This window comes from Xyrauchen texanus, chromosome 41 (genome assembly GCF_025860055.1).
Source record: "Xyrauchen texanus isolate HMW12.3.18 chromosome 41, RBS_HiC_50CHRs, whole genome shotgun sequence".
NCBI lineage: Eukaryota > Metazoa > Chordata > Actinopteri > Cypriniformes > Catostomidae > Xyrauchen > Xyrauchen texanus.
The window spans coordinates 17,695,218-17,711,083 of record NC_068316.1 but is presented as its reverse complement, the minus strand read 5'-3'; the positions used below and the strand labels follow the sequence as shown (position 1 = coordinate 17,711,083).

Genomic DNA, 15,866 nt, shown 5'->3' with positions numbered 1-15,866 from the left:
GTATTCATATCTATGCACCGTTTAGATTTGTCTACAAAACTAATGTCAGGCATTTAAGCCTAAAGGCCAAATATACTTCAGTTGTCCGCATTGCTGATCGTTCCGTGCACAGTGTGTGTGATGAAAATTTTGTCATCAGCACAGCTGCTTGGCCTGACTGCCAATCCGGTACGCGTAAAAAAGAAGTGTACCTCATGTAAAAAATTTATAAATTCAGCTGGGTGTGTCCAGAATCTTGACTGAAACTTAGTGTTTTTATATATATATATATATTTATTTTTTTTAATTTTTTTTTACACACACACACAGTCAAAAGTTTTGAAACATCCATTCTTTACTATTATCCTATAAAAAAAAAAATAAAAAAAAATTATAATAAAGTCATCAAAACTATTGAATAACATAAACTGAATTATGTTGTGACTAAACAAAATCCAAAATGAATCAAAACTGTGTTATATTTTAGCATCTTCAAAGTATTCACCCTTTGCCTAGAATTTGCAGACATGTACTCTTGATATTTTCTCAACCAACTCCTTGAGGTATCACACTAGGATGATTTTTAAACAGTATCAATACTGTTCCTATGTTGGGAACTTATTGGCTGCTTTTATTAATTGGTCCATGTCATCAATTAAAAAAAAAAAATTGTTTTATAATTAAATAAATTAATATGGTGGCACAATTGTATTTTTGTCTACATAACTAATTTCAAAACTTTAAGCATATGCCCAATTTTTTTTAAGATCTTGTGAAAGATTTCAGTCAAGTCTTTCAAAAGTTTTGACCAGGTGTGTGTGTGTGTATATTAGGTCTGTCAATCGATTTAAAATTTTTAATCAAATTAATTACATGGTGTCCCGATTAATGAATCACATATACAAATATTTGCTGAGAAAGCCCCTCATATAACAATAATTAAATACATAATGATGAAATAATTTTACATAGTTATCTTTAAATATTATAATTTTATATATATATATATATACATATACAGTGGGTACGGAAAGTATTCAGACCCCCTTAAATTTTTCACTCTTTGTTATATTGCAGCCATTTGCTAAAATCATTTAAGTTCATTTTTTTTCCTCATTATTGTACACACAGCACCCCATATTGACAGAAAAACACAGAATTTTGACATTTTTGCACATTTATTAAAAAAGAAAAACTGAAATATCACATGGTCCTAAGCATTCAGACCCTTTGCTGTGACATTCATATATTTAACTCAGGCGCTGTCCATTTCTTCTGATCATCCTTGAGATGGTTCTACACCTTCAATTGAGTCCAGCTGTGTTTGATTATACTGATTAGACTTGATTAGGAAAGCCACACACCTGTCTATATAAGACCTTACAGCTCACAGTGCATGTCAGAGCAAATGAGAATCATGAGGTCAAAGGAACTGCCTGAAGAGCTCAGAGACAGAATTGTGGCAAGGCACAGATCTGGCCAAGGTTACAAAAAAATGTCTGCTGCCCTTAAGGTTCATAAGAGCACAGTGGCCTCCATAATCCTTAAATGGAAGACGTTTGGGATGACCAGAACCCTTCCTAGAGCTGGCCGTCCGGCCAAACTGAGCTATCGGGGGAGAAGAGCCTCGGTGAGAGAGGTAATGAAGAACCCAAAGATCACTGTGGCTGAGCTCTAGAGATGCAGTCGGGAGATGGGAGAAAGTTGTAGTAAGTCAACCATCACTGCAGCCATCCACCGGTCGGGGCTTTATGGCAGAGTGGCCCGACGGAAGCCTCTCCTCAGTGCAAGACACATGAAAGCCTGCATGGAGTTTGCTAAAACACCTGAAGGACTCCAAGATGGTGATAAATAAGATTCTCTGGTCTGATGAGACCAAGATAGAAGTTTTTGGCCTTAATTCTAAGCGGTATGTGTGGAGAAAACCAGGCACTGCTCATCACCTGTCCAATACAGTCTCAACAGTGAAGCATGGTGGTGGCAGCATCATGCTGTGGGGGTGTTTTTCAGCTGCAGGAACAGGACGACTGGTTGCAATCGAGGGAAAGATGAATGCGGCCAAGTAAAGGGATATGCTGGACGAAAACCTTCTCCAGAGTGCTCTGGACCTCAGACTGGGCCGAAGGATCACCTTCCAACAAGACAATGAACCTAAGCACACCGCTAAAATACCGAAGGAGTGGCTTCACAACAATAATACTATATTTACAATAATGCCAAGACATATTCATTACATAGTGCAATGTTTTGGAGTAGTTGGATGTACAAAGAGTATTTAAATAATATATTTAAAAAAGATTCTCAAATACTACTGCGTGGACACATTTCCAAAAAAGATGAGGGTCAGATTTATCTACAGCATTACAGAAGGAGCAAAGTGGATCTATTTCAGGGAGCATGTTTCTTAAATAAAGATTGACTGGGTAAAAACGGTGTAACTGTTTAAAGGACACCTCCTTAACCGGTAATTAAATATTTGTGAGGTAAAGACCATACGATAGAGTGACCAACTGGCTATTGCTCTGTTGCAGGTCAGCATACATGATTTTGCGGGACACGAGGGAGAGATAACTTACTATTATTGTACTAGGTGAATAAATATTGATTTTAGATGTATTTTTGCAGTGATGTTAAATGTTAATGACGGCGCTGTGAACGTCTCTCAGTTTGGCATAAGGTCTATGATACAAACTAATTTTAACAGCTCAGACCTACTTAATGTAAATTAAGTGAAAATAATCTAATCATTAAAAAGCACATTTCCAAATAAGCACATCAATTCCATTATTAAAGACTAGAAATATTAAATGCGTTCTTACCGGATTTAGTGCATTTAATTTTTTGGTCTGATCTGGCTGCTTCGAGTAGGGCCTTCTCATTCAAAATGACTGTAGAACTCCTGGCAGGTGTAGGTTTTCACTTTCACCAGGAGTTCACTTTATGAGGTCCACAGATGCTCAGTTCCTTGTCTCTGTCCACGCAGCAGTCATCAGTGAAAACACCCTCTCCACGAACGTGTTGGTGACAGGAATGCTCAAAGCCAAAGATATCAGAACTGATATCACTGGGGCACCGCTTCATGCTTCAGCAGAGGTATCCGTGAAACTTCGGTGGCATACCCTGCACTCTGTTTTTTTAGGGTCACCTGTAACTGGTTTTAACCATGTATATATTTTCTCCAATTCTTTATTATACGAACAAAGACACTTTTTCTTCTCGGGAGTTCCCATAGACAAATTTTTCTGTTGCAGTTTGTTTTTCCAGTGTTTTCCCGCTCTGGCAAGAAAAAAGGCTGCGCTGCGCATGTTCAGTGTTTTCTTATTAACTATTTTTTATAGTGATTTTGTAATTAAAGGACGATGAAATAAAATGATGCCGAAATAATAGTAATAATAATAATAATAATAATAAAGATAAAAAAATTATACAGACAAAATTGAAATGCGGGACAATGCTTATGACTTGCGGGACAAAATGCGGGACAGGTGGTCACCCTACCAAACGACCTGCGTCAGACATGCTTGTGTCACGTCTCGGGTGTGTTGCGTCATAAAAATAAAATGTTTAGGTCCCTGTGTCGAGTTTAATACTCAATCTTTAAACACATATTGAGATCCCATAGTTCGCATTTGAACCCTTAGTAACTCATATCTGTGTTGTTTTCTTCACTGTATAAACTGTCTGTTGCTCACACAGCTGAATTTCACTTACTGCCCTCTGTAGTATACAGGTGGTACTACAAGCATGCGATTAATGCGTAAATCTTTTTAACGCGTAATTTTTTTTGTATAATTAATCGCGCGTTATTAACACGTTAACTAGACAGCCCTAATATATATATGTACACACTGCTGTTCAAAAGTTTGGGGTCACTTGACTGAAATGTTTCTCATGATCTCAATCTTTTGGTCTGAAGGCATGTGCTTAAATGTTTGAGTACATTTCTGCAAATTCTATGCAAAGGGTGGCTACTTTGAAGACAGCTGTAGTGCATGAAAATCCCAGGAGAACAGTAGTTTCAGAAATACTCAAACCAGCCTGTCTGGCACCAACAAAATGCCACGGTCGAAATAGCTGTGATCACATTTTTTCCCCATTCTGATGATTGATGTGAACATTATCTGAAGCGCCTTATATGTAACTGCATGATTTTGTGCATTGCACTGCTGTCACACGATTGGCTGATTAGATAATCACATGAATGAGTAGGTGTACATTTGTTACTAATAAAGTGCTCAGTGAATGTATATATTTATATCTCTGCTTTTAAATCCAGTTCAATCTTCACAGCAACATCTATAAATACACAGAGAATTTTCTCTACGTATCTATATGAGACGTCAGTTGAAAAGCTGATTGTATATTGTGTTTCTTGTTAAGGTTGGGCCCATGTGGTTTGTGCACTTTACATCCCAGAGGTGGAGTTCGCCAATGTATCTACCATGGAGCCCATCGTGCTTCAGTCTGTCCCCCACGAACGTTATAACAAGGTAAGTTCTGTAATATCAGAATGACCACTTTACAAGACACAATTCCGGTACATGTGTTGCTATTGATGGCTTTGGTATCAATTGGAAAGCGAAGACTCAACATAAATCAGCGCAACAATGTAAACACAATTTGAGTAAGGAGTTTAGGTCTTTGCTGTGAGCATATTTTTTTATAAGGGACCAAGTGCTGCAGTAATCAATTTTGCATAAACAGAATGTTGCCATTTATTCTGCTCCAAGGCTCAATTAATTGAAACTGCGATCTATGTTACTTAAAATGTGCACACATGGTCTTATACTTATGATTGAATCTTTTTATTACTGTAGTGTTATAACTGCTCAAATGTATAATTGTATGTATTCTGATAATCTCTGTCCTGAGTCCGGGATCTTTGCAGATGTAGGTTTTAATTACTGCAGAAAAGGGTTGAGTGGTATACTAGTGGTACTAACGAAATATCACAATACCAAAAAAGTTAAAATAGTATGACATCTTGTTGTTAATTTCGGTACATTTTAAAGTATGCTGCCATTAGTAAAAGTTAATGTAATGTTAGAGTTTTGAGATGAAATCAAGACCATTTGAAAATTATAATAAAAAGGCCTCTATATGGCCAAGTATGATCATTAAACAGCAGAAGGATGTAATTTAATGAAATGTACAGTCACATGCGCTGTGTCCAATAGTATCCATCTGCAGAGCCACAGATCAGTGTTTTTAGTGTACAAACGGCTGTGAACTCTCAAATGAACTCTTTCTCCATTGCAGCTCAGGAGATTTCAGCTCACAAGTCACAGAAAGTTTGATAAAACAAACCCTTCACAAACGGGAAGAACTTTAAAGATATTTCAAAATAAAATTCAAGCTGAAATGAGAGCTTTTATTATATGTAAGCAATATCACAAAAGCAAGTGTACTGGATATCAGCATGTTGCGATTCAGCCTCAGGTAATCAGATGTCTTTAATAATGTAAAGATCTTTTGTGCACTTTTTCTTTTACAAACAATAATATATATAAACAGTTGAAGTCAGAAGATTACATACACTTAGATTGAAGTCATTAATTTTTTTTGCATTTTAACCACTCTACAGATTTCATATTAGCAAACTATAGTTTTGGAAAGTTGTTTTGGACACCTATTTTGTGCATGACATGAGTAATGTTTCCAACAATTGTTTACAGACTGATTGTTTCACTTTTAATTGACTATCACAATTCCAGTGGGTCAGAAGTTTACATATAAGTTAAAAGTGCCTTTTAAGCAGCTTGGAAAATTCCAGAAAATGTTGTTAAGCCTTTAGGCAATTAGCATCTGATAGGCTAATTGGAGTCAATTGGAGGTGCACCTGTGGATGTATTTTAAGGCCTACCTTCAAACTCCGTGCCTCTTTGCTTGACATAATGGGAAAATCAAAAGAAGTCAGCCAAGACCTCAGAAAACAATTGTGGACCTCCACGTGTTTGGTTCATCCTTGGGAGCGATTTCCAAACACCTAAGGTACTATGTTCATCTCTACAAACAATAGTATGCAAGTATATACACCATGTAACTAGGGATGGATGTGGCAGCAATGATCGATCATGAAAACAATGATCGATAGTGATCACACATGATGTAAATTTTCACTTAATTCGAAATCCAGTGACAATTACCTGACAACTAAACACAAACATGCCAAAGAGGGAGCTTATTTTTAATTTTGAGATTGATTACGTTGTGACTTTGCAGGGTACATTGATTATCAGAGACTTCTCATGGCAAACAAACCGATACGACGCTGCAATGCTATTGTTACAATAATCAAAACAAAGAGTGTTATTAACCGTGTTTTGAACACCTGTCACTGCAAATCGTTTGCTAAACATGCTTTATTAGCATTTAATGTGAGAACTTTGACTCGTTAATGGATATTATTTAATAAGTGAATGATTGTCACTGACTAAACCTCCGTGCCCTGCGTGACGTAACTCACACCTGCATCTCAACGAAATTAATGAAGATTTCATTTTGAGTTTCCAAGTTAGATATCCGATATTAAGTGTCGTTCCTCAGTTGAAAGTTGGAAATTCAGACTCTGCAAGTTGAATGGAACGCTTCATGAATCACAGCAACAACAATACAGAGCATCACGGCTTTCCTCTCAAGAGCGAATATTTGGGGACACATATTTACATTACATTTTACATTTATGCATTTGGCAGACGCTTTTATCCAAAGCGACATACAGTGCACTTATTACAGGGACAATCTCCCCGGAGCAACCTGGAGTTAAGTGCCTTGCTCAAGGACACGATGGTGGTGGCTGTGGGGCTCGAACCAGCATCCTTCTGATTACCAGTTATGCACACTTAAATATACACACCAGGTGCGTGTGGCAGTGTACAGCAGGCGAGTGTTTCAAACAGCTAGACAGAGCGCACGCAGTTAAATGGAACACAATGAAACATCAACTTAACACGCATATTAAAATGCAATGATTATGGCATCATCTGTTATTTGAAAATAGACTTTTCAGACAGTCACTAAAAAAACTGGTGTGCACTTACTAAGATTACTATGGTAACCCGAAGGAAGAACAGACAGATGAGCGTTGTGCACATTCTTTCAGAGTTGGACAGCGAATCTTCACATAATGACAAAATATGATGCGTTATATTTTGATTATGCAATCTTTTGTACATTTTGTAACATACCATTTTATAACCGCATAATGAATAGACGATACACTGGAACAACAAGACGCAATGCAGCAGCCATAGATGTTTGTCAGACATTGAGTACTCTACGAGTATCCGAGTAGACAAAATGACCAAAATGCCCATCCCTACATGTGACCATGCAGCCATCATACCATTCAGGAAGGAGACGTATACTGACCCCTAGAGATGAACGTACTTTGGTGTGAAATGTGCAAATCAATCCCAGAACTGCAGCAAAGGACCTTGTGAAGATGCTGTAGGAAACGGGTAGACCAGTATCTCTATCCAAGGAAAACGAGTCCTATATCAACATAACCTGAAAGGCTGCTCAGCAAGGAAGAAGCCACTACTCCAAAACCACCATAAAAAAGCCAGACTACAGTTTGCAAGTGCACATGGGGACAAAGATCTTACTTTTTGGAGAAATGTCCTCTGGGCTGATGAAACAAAAATAAAAATTGAACTGTTTGGCCATAATGTCCTTCGTTATGTTTGGAGGAAAAAGGGTGAGGCTTGCATGCTGAAGAAAACCATCCCAACCGCGAAGCATGGGGGTGGCAGCATCATGTTTTTGGGGTGCTTTGCTGCAGGAGGGACTGGTGCATTTCACAAAAAATAGATTAGATGGCATCATGAGCAAGGAAATCTATGTGGATATATTGAAGCAGCATCTCAAGGCATCAGCAAGGAAGTTAAAGCTCGGTTGCAAATGGTTCTTCCAAATGTCCAATGACCCCAAGCATACCTCCAAAGTTGTGGCAAAATGGCATAAGGGCAGCAAAGTCAAGTATTGAAGTGGCCATCACAAAGCTTTGACCTAAATCCGATAGAACATTTGTAGGCAGAACTGAAAAAGCATGTGCAAGCAAGGAGGCCTACAAACCTGACTCCGTTACACCAGTTCTGTCTGGAGGAATGGGCCAAATTTCCAGCAAGTTATTGTGAGAAGCTTGTGAAAGGATACCCAAAATATTTGACCCAAATTAAACAATTTAAGGCATTGCTACCAAATACTAACAAAGTGTATGTCAACTTCTGATCCACTGGGAATGTAATGAAAGAAATAAAAGCTGAAATGTATAATTCTCTCTACTATTATTCTGACATTTCATATTCTTAAAATAAAGTAGTGATCCTAACTGACTTAAGACAGGGAAGGTTTTCTACTATTAAATGGAATTGTGAAAAACTGAGTTTAAATGTATTTGGTTAAGGTGAATGCAAACTTCTGACTTCAACTGTCTATATAGATATTGTTGAAAAGTATTATTTTTCATTTGAATAAAGCTGTACATTAGGTATTGGATTAAACACAATTTGATCCTAACATTTCATTGAAACATTTAACATGGAATACAGAAAAATTTAAACCGAAAAGGCATAATTTGTGTCTTTAAGACTTTATGCAGTTATTTTAGACAAGTCATTTTCTGTGTAATTTCATAAGAAAGAGTTGGTATCAATACTGAGGTACCAGGACTGTTATCGTACCGAAGCCAAAAGTTTGGTAAACTTACTGCTGATTAAAAAGTGACATTAGTGATGTCACTGCAACTTTAGAAGAATTGAAAAGTCCAAATGTTTAGACATTGGCTTAACTGTTTCACTCAACCGTGAGGCTAAGTAAAACGATGTTAGCTTGAAAACGAATAGGATATGCTATAAGACACTTCTTTCATATTTAATTGGAAAACATAATTACGTTGTGTTTCTGTAGATGCCCTTCAATACAGTAGAAAACTAAAATACAATAATTGTTATATGGTTTGGATTCAATACTGGTTTGGATTCATAAGTGTCTTATGACGTGAAGGACTAAGGAGCTCAGTTTAATCTCATGCTTGAAATAGTAGTTTTAAAATATGGGATAAAATAGATTCAGCTCTGTTGGTAATTGAGTCTTCACTGTGAGCCAATTTAAAATGGCATGGTTATCATTGTATAATAATCGCGGTGCTGGAAAGAGCGGTTTCTGAGAGACTTGTTAAATTGGTAGAGCCTTCACGCTAAACAAGCTGTGGGTCATGCAGCAATGCATTATATACCATAACTGCTTTCAAGAGCTGGAGATTTCTGTGTGTGAGGAATCACTTTGGTGCCTTTTTTCCTTGTAGACGTGCTACATCTGTGAGGAACAAGGCCGTGAGAGTAAAGCTGCGAGTGGAGCCTGCATGACATGCAACAAACATGGTTGCCGACAGGCATTTCATGTCACATGGTGAGTCAAAGAATCCTGATCTTATCATTTAGCTAAACATCCTCTTACGAGCTGATCACACCGAATGCGTTGACTGCTTGAAGAGGATCCTAATGCATCTGTATGGGCTTGTTGTCAAAAAGCCTTTTAGTTTTTTCCTTGTGTCATTCCATCTCGTGCACCTTAACTAAGTATTCACTAACTTTTATGCATGCTTATTTCCTTAATCATTCCAAATGTGAAAATATTTGGAATGACAATGTTATATCCCAAAATGATATGCCCATGTAATCAAATCCCTTTAATTGGGTAAAATATATAATAAATATTATTGCTTCTCTATCACTTTATCTTATTGGCATTGTGTACAGTTTTGTTAAAACTGCTCTCTTTTTTCTGAATATAGCGCACAGTTTGCTGGGTTGCTGTGTGAAGAACAGGGTTCAGATGCTGATAATGTGAAATACTGTGGATACTGCAAGTACCATTACAGCAAACTGGTATGATCCATCTTTTTATTTACTATAACTTATCCTGGCATAAGGCACTGCTGCTGGTGCTCCCACCGAATTTATGCTGTTCATCACAAGAATTGTCATTTAAATGTAAAAAGATTTGATTGTCCAGGCTGAGGAGGAAAACCAGCAGTGAACCTGAAATGGACGTAATGCCTGTGTTTTTCAGAAACATTAGGCTGTACTGATGCAAGTAGATATGATTTTGCCCTTAAATGACATGTATTTTACTAGTTAATTTGTATTTGTGATGGTCATGTTTTGCGATGCTTTCAGCAGTGCTACATATAGGTTTACATAATGGCTCATTCATTTTAGAGCACTCAAGCTACCATCGGTTTTCCTGAGTTTTAAGTTTCGGCTATACGCAAATCATGTTGAGCACAGTGACCATGTCATCATCATTTAAGTTGTTATTGCGCATCCAGAATAGCATGTGAATGCACCATGCTTTTGAAAGGCACTCCCTCATCTGGAATTGCTCTCATTTCTTGAATATCTACCACTCCTGGTCCAGTTACAGCTGCTGAAAGCTGAGCTGTGGTGTAATCCCCCCCTCCACCCCCAGTGGCCCCTTCCACCCCCACCTCAATCTCCCTCAAACCCTTTAACCCCTTAATCTCGCTGACAATCAACAGCAACTCACTGGATCTTTGTCTGTGGCTCTCCTTTCCACTCCTTCCCATCAAACCCCCCCCGCCCCACACCACCACCCCCCCTCCTGCATTTCCTCCTCTACTCTGTTTTAATACCCCTCTCAGAAAAAGAGGGCTAGGGTTTCAGATAGAAATGGGGACAGCCCAGTGGCAGCTCTCAGTGACAGCATAACGGCCTGTGGTTTTCCGTCCAGCTTTGCTCGGTCTTTCGTGTGTGCGTTGGCTCGGGTGTTTGTGTGGTGTGAGGAGGTTTACTTGCTAAAACCCTAGAGCTACACTGAGCTTTGGAGCCGATGCCCCCTGCTGTGTGTGTGTGTGTGTGTGTGTGTGTGTGTGTGTGTGTGTGTGTGTGTGTGTGTGTGTGTGTGTGTGTGTGTGTGTCAACAAAGGCTTCTCACAACGGCTAGTCTTCTACAGGTCTTCTGAGTGAGGGGCTAGAGGCGGAGCCAGTGCTTTGTGATGTTCTCCTAGGGGATTGTAATGAGTGAGGATGGAGAGATAGTGATGTTAGTTTATTTATGTGTGCATCATTTAATTTAAGCACTAATAACCTTTTTGATTTGCTGGCAGATGAGTCCAAAGTCTGAATATTCCAAATGTTTTTTTATTGCTATTTGGTTTCCTTTTTTATATATTCATATTTTAGGCTAAAGTTTCTTGGTTTTGGTTAAGAAATTGGCCCTGAAAAACACGATTTTGTAATTTTTGTCATATTAAAGTGACAATCTGTTTTCTCACTTGTTTGATGTCATCCTTTGTGTGTTATCACTATTGTATAAAAAGTCTAGATATTTCTGTTGGTTGTACCATGTCTCCCTGTTGCCATGTTAATGGATTGACAGCAGCAGTACAGTCTTTTAGACTGATAGTTCAATAGTTGGCTACTAACCTCTGACTTTTCCATGTAGGCATTTGTTTCAATGGGCTGCTGTTAAACAAAGACCATTTTTTGTGACCTGGGTTTTTTTTTTTTTTTTTTTTCCACGTATCATGTAGGGCTGGGTAATGTTTAGAATATTCACTATATAATCATGATGATTTTGTTGACAAAAAGTATACTGTCAATTTAAGCAATATCATGAATATCGCAATGATTTTTATGTGCTTTATATTTGGCCAATAAGTTTCATAAAGAGTGCGTTAGTAGACTTATTTCACAGTGCGTCAGGGCTGCACAGTCAAAATAATCTTAATCAATCTGGTCATATTTGATTATTAACCTGCAAAAGTCTGCGATTTAAATACAAATGAACATGGTCTGCTTGCATGCTTTAGAATAGTCCGCTGACACGCTGATATGCGTATTCAGTATTGTATTATAATAATAATAGTTGATTGATCCTTACAGTAACAATTTAGTATTATGCAGTATTCAGCTGGGTTCCGGAAAAAAAAAAAAAGGGATGTAATTTTTGCACATCTTCATAAAAATATATGATGGTTAAGAATTCTTTTTATCAAGCTACTATGTATTATTGTGTATAAAATATTAATACAAAAGTGCATATCAATGAAAATTATTACATTTAATTCGCCCTTGTGATCATTTAGTGGAAAAACTGTAGGAAACATGCAAATGTTTAAATGGATTTTCATTGCATGCCTTTTAAAAAATATAAAATCTTCTTGGCTACAATGGCTGTTTGGATGAAATAATGGTCCCTATGATTTAAAAAAACAAACCAAAAACTTTTGAGCCATTTCAGTGCATAAGCATAATTATAAAGAAATATAACAAATATCGTCAATAGAATGAAATTATTGAGAATTGTTGTAGCAATATTGCCCAGCACTAGTATCAAGGTACAATTTTCTGTAAATTGGCCTGTAAAATTAGCAGTTTCTGTCAGTACAAAGATAATCTTGTTGATATGCAGTGGTTTCATTGAGAAAACAAATGTAGCTAGCAATTTAAAGGTAAACTTTTCCCTTTTCAGAGATACTTTCCATTAAGTTGACTTGATAAAGAGTACGGTAGTATCTCAAAATTGACAATGTGTCATGACAATGTGTCTCTTTTCCGTAATTATCTTCTATTTGTTTCCTTTGTCTCAGTATGGGCTATTTTCTTTGTTACTAAAAGACAGAGAAGTGAGTAGTAGGGAAAAAGGTAATTGGACAGACTTTAAATGGTAACTCGAAGTTCCTCTTTCACCTTTTAGAGAAGGAGCAAAGGCCGCGGTAGTAGGGCTCAAAGCTTAAGTGATTCTTCCACTCACTCTTTGGATAAGCACCATGACAAGGAAAAGAAGGTAAGGCAGCCTCTAGATCTACCTCACTTCCTGCCATGTGTGATTGATGCCCCCTCCTCACGGCTTCAGACTATGAGGTAAACGCATAAAATCCAAACTCTTGTATGTCAGAAATATGCACCGCTGTGATTAGTTTTGTTTAAATTACATGAGCCTCTGTCACCTTGAGCTGCCGCCCCCCACAAGCACACTTTTCATATCCCACAAAGCTTTTAGCGCAACGGGAGGGAGAAGAGTGCCTTTTATCACTCGAAGTAATTAGTATTTTGGTGCTGCCACAAATTATCAACATAAAGAGTGCTGTATTCATAGAAAAGCATTTGTCATGGCCATTAGTTCCACTGAGTATGTTTAATCAGTATTGATAGGTTGTGTAGTCATTTGTTCCACTAATTTTCTACGAGATTTGCAATACGCAGCCATACAAAATGAAACCTGTAGCATTATTAGCCCTGCTCGCTTTCCCTTCTAATTCAGTTAAGCTTAGACTATGTAACATAGCCTTGTATCAATAAACGCAACAGCAGAAGATGATCTGCAGTGCACGTAAAAATCTAATCAAAACTTTACTTTGAATGTGTGTCTGTCTGTATCATTCTCTACTAACTTACTGTAATGATGGTGGTAGATAAAATACGAATCCAGCACTAGTGCGAGACCTCATGGTGTGAAATGTGTGGAGGAGCTCATCACAACTATCCATCGTCGTTGATAATTTTCTGCCTGTCCCTAGCAGCTCCCACAAGCCCACATATTTTAAGCAGCCATCTTAAATCATTGATCATTGCCTGTTTTGTCCTATTCACATCAATCATTAAAATGGCTTTCAGCGTTGATTTATTTTTTATTAAAATGTTTCCTTTTATTTATTTTTAGTTTGTAGAAAGGATTTACATTTAAGAATTGTTTTGTCCTTTTTTTTATAGTCTGTATTTATAAAACAAAAAGTCTTCTACTTTGTTAAAAATTGTTTTTCAAACTTTGATCATATTTAAATAAATATTATGTAATTTAATAGGCATCTTGTTAGTTGGTCCATAGATATTGTCACAATCCTATATTTAATTTCTGCTGAGAATGTGAGAATTTAGCAGATTTATTTATATATATTTTTTTTTGCCTTTTTGAGAGTGACTGCATATTTTAGTAACAATTATAATTGTAAAATGTAAAAGTTAAATATTTCTATTCATTTTTTAATTGCTTTGGTATTACAACAATCATCATTCAATCTTGAAACAATTCCATTCATTGTTTCGATCATTCTATATAATTTGACGAATAATGTGAAGTGCATGGTTTACAATTAAGGAGTTGCATTCCATTAATGCATTTGAAGGAACATGCATTAAGTTACTAATATGGATTCTGACAATCATCAGATCTGCACTTACAGCAGGGAGTGGAGGTCAGACATTGAGGCTGTTGGTTATTTGACACAAATTCACTAATTATTTTTATTTGTTTGAATGAGTTTGCATTGATTATGCGTACCAAAATTGACTGGATGGTGCTCTGTTTAGCCGCTAAAATACAGGCTGTGTAACCTGTGTAATTTAGGTCAACAAAAGATTAAATTTGAGATGCCATTTAAAGCAGTTTCCTCCAGAATTATTCTGAAATGTAACTTTATTCTTCATTGAGAGGGGTTGACATGAACAATAGTTCGGGTTTGAGCCGTATTCTTGAAGATCTTGTTGTGAAGTGCTCTGTGCTCCGCCATGGCTACATCGCCTCATTTGCATTAGCAAAGGGGGCCCATCCCCCCCTACTCCACATTCCCAGGTCAAAGGTTGGGGGCTCAGATGTATACCTAGCTAATTCCAAACCCCAGGGCCAAACAACAATAGAGGCTAAAAGCTTCTCAATTTGCTGCTAGTTCAGATGTGTTCTGAGAGGCCGTCGAGAGTGGCATGTGGGAATACATTGTTTTCAATATCTCTTTCTCCTCCTGCCTCACATCTTAAATTCTGATATGTTTGGGCATTTTGCGTTGTTTTCTGGGCAATTTGTCTTTTTTTTTTTTTTTTTTTTACTTTTTATAATAATTTTTTTAAGAAGAGTTGCAATAATTGGTCTATTGCATAGTTGACTTTTAATATTTAACCTGAAGCCTTTGTTCATCCTGAAAGAGAATCGCTACTTTCACTGATCTGCTTGAAGGCATTGATGAATTATGATAAATGCCTTGGCTTTTTGTGCTCTTTCTTTTGCTGTCAATTCTGCCTGAATTATTCATCTTTGGATAATTAAGCTAGCTTTCATCTTATATCAAACTCTTGCAAGGTGTTCATGTCAGAATATTCATTAGACATATAAATCTAATTGTTTAAGATAATACCTGCTTTTTTTTTGCCATTTTAAGGGGTTTAAATATCCAGACTATAATTTCAATAAATTGCTGGAATTAATATGAATTACAGAGCCTGCGGTTTCATTTGTTCATTCGTGTGTGTTTTTAAAGGATAAACAAAGCCAAGTAATGACATGATTTTTCTCACAACCTCACTTGCCTTGTCAACACCTATTGGCACAATGTTAATTAAGACTGAGATTCTTCACTTTGCTTCCTTTTTAAAATGGTCAGTTTCCTTGGGGAGCAAAGGTGTATCTGGCTTTGCAATCTTTGGAAATGTTGTTAATACTGTTAAATGTTATGTTGTTATATATAACTATATGTTAGATCTTGTAGCTTTAGGTAAAAAATTGTGACGTTTTGCTTCATTTAAACTTGATTTATTTTATCTGTAAGAAAAACAAATCGCTTTTTCTAGATGTGTAGGATGCAGATGAAAACCAATACATTGAGTATTCAATACAAATACATGCTTTTTTTATGTAAAAATTTCCCAGGGTGCTTACTCAACCTTCATTTCAAGTACATATGATTTTCCTATTCAAAGAAAATGGCATTTAAAATTGTATGTGCTGTGAAAATGGTAAATGGCAGAGGAAGTAGAAGCTCATTTTAATTTTCATTGAAAAACTTGGGCCTGAGGGCTTCTGGAATTGTCACAGCTTCTTGCACAGGAAAGTAGCAAACCGTTATCATTATTTAAATAATTGTCAATTCT

At 36.9% G+C, this 15,866-nt stretch overlaps 1 protein-coding gene across 6 annotated transcripts in view; it reads left to right on the top strand.

Moving 5' to 3' along the window:
- LOC127634266 (protein AF-10-like) overlaps positions 1-15,866 on the top strand; it is a 71,654-nt gene that overhangs the window by 16,751 nt on the left and 39,037 nt on the right. For 5 of the 6 annotated variants that reach the window (XR_007969338.1, XR_007969337.1, XM_052113731.1 and 2 more), the window contains exons 4-7: positions 4,360-4,469; positions 9,287-9,390; positions 9,776-9,869; positions 12,703-12,792. Coding sequence is in view for 4 of the 6 variants with exons in the window: in XM_052113731.1 (XP_051969691.1) it covers positions 4,360-4,469; positions 9,287-9,390; positions 9,776-9,869; positions 12,703-12,792 (398 nt within the window). In the remaining 2 variants the exon portion in view is untranslated. The remainder of the gene's footprint in view (positions 1-4,359; positions 4,470-9,286; positions 9,391-9,775; positions 9,870-12,702; positions 12,793-15,866) is intronic. The other variant, XM_052113733.1, reaches the window with a different exon arrangement.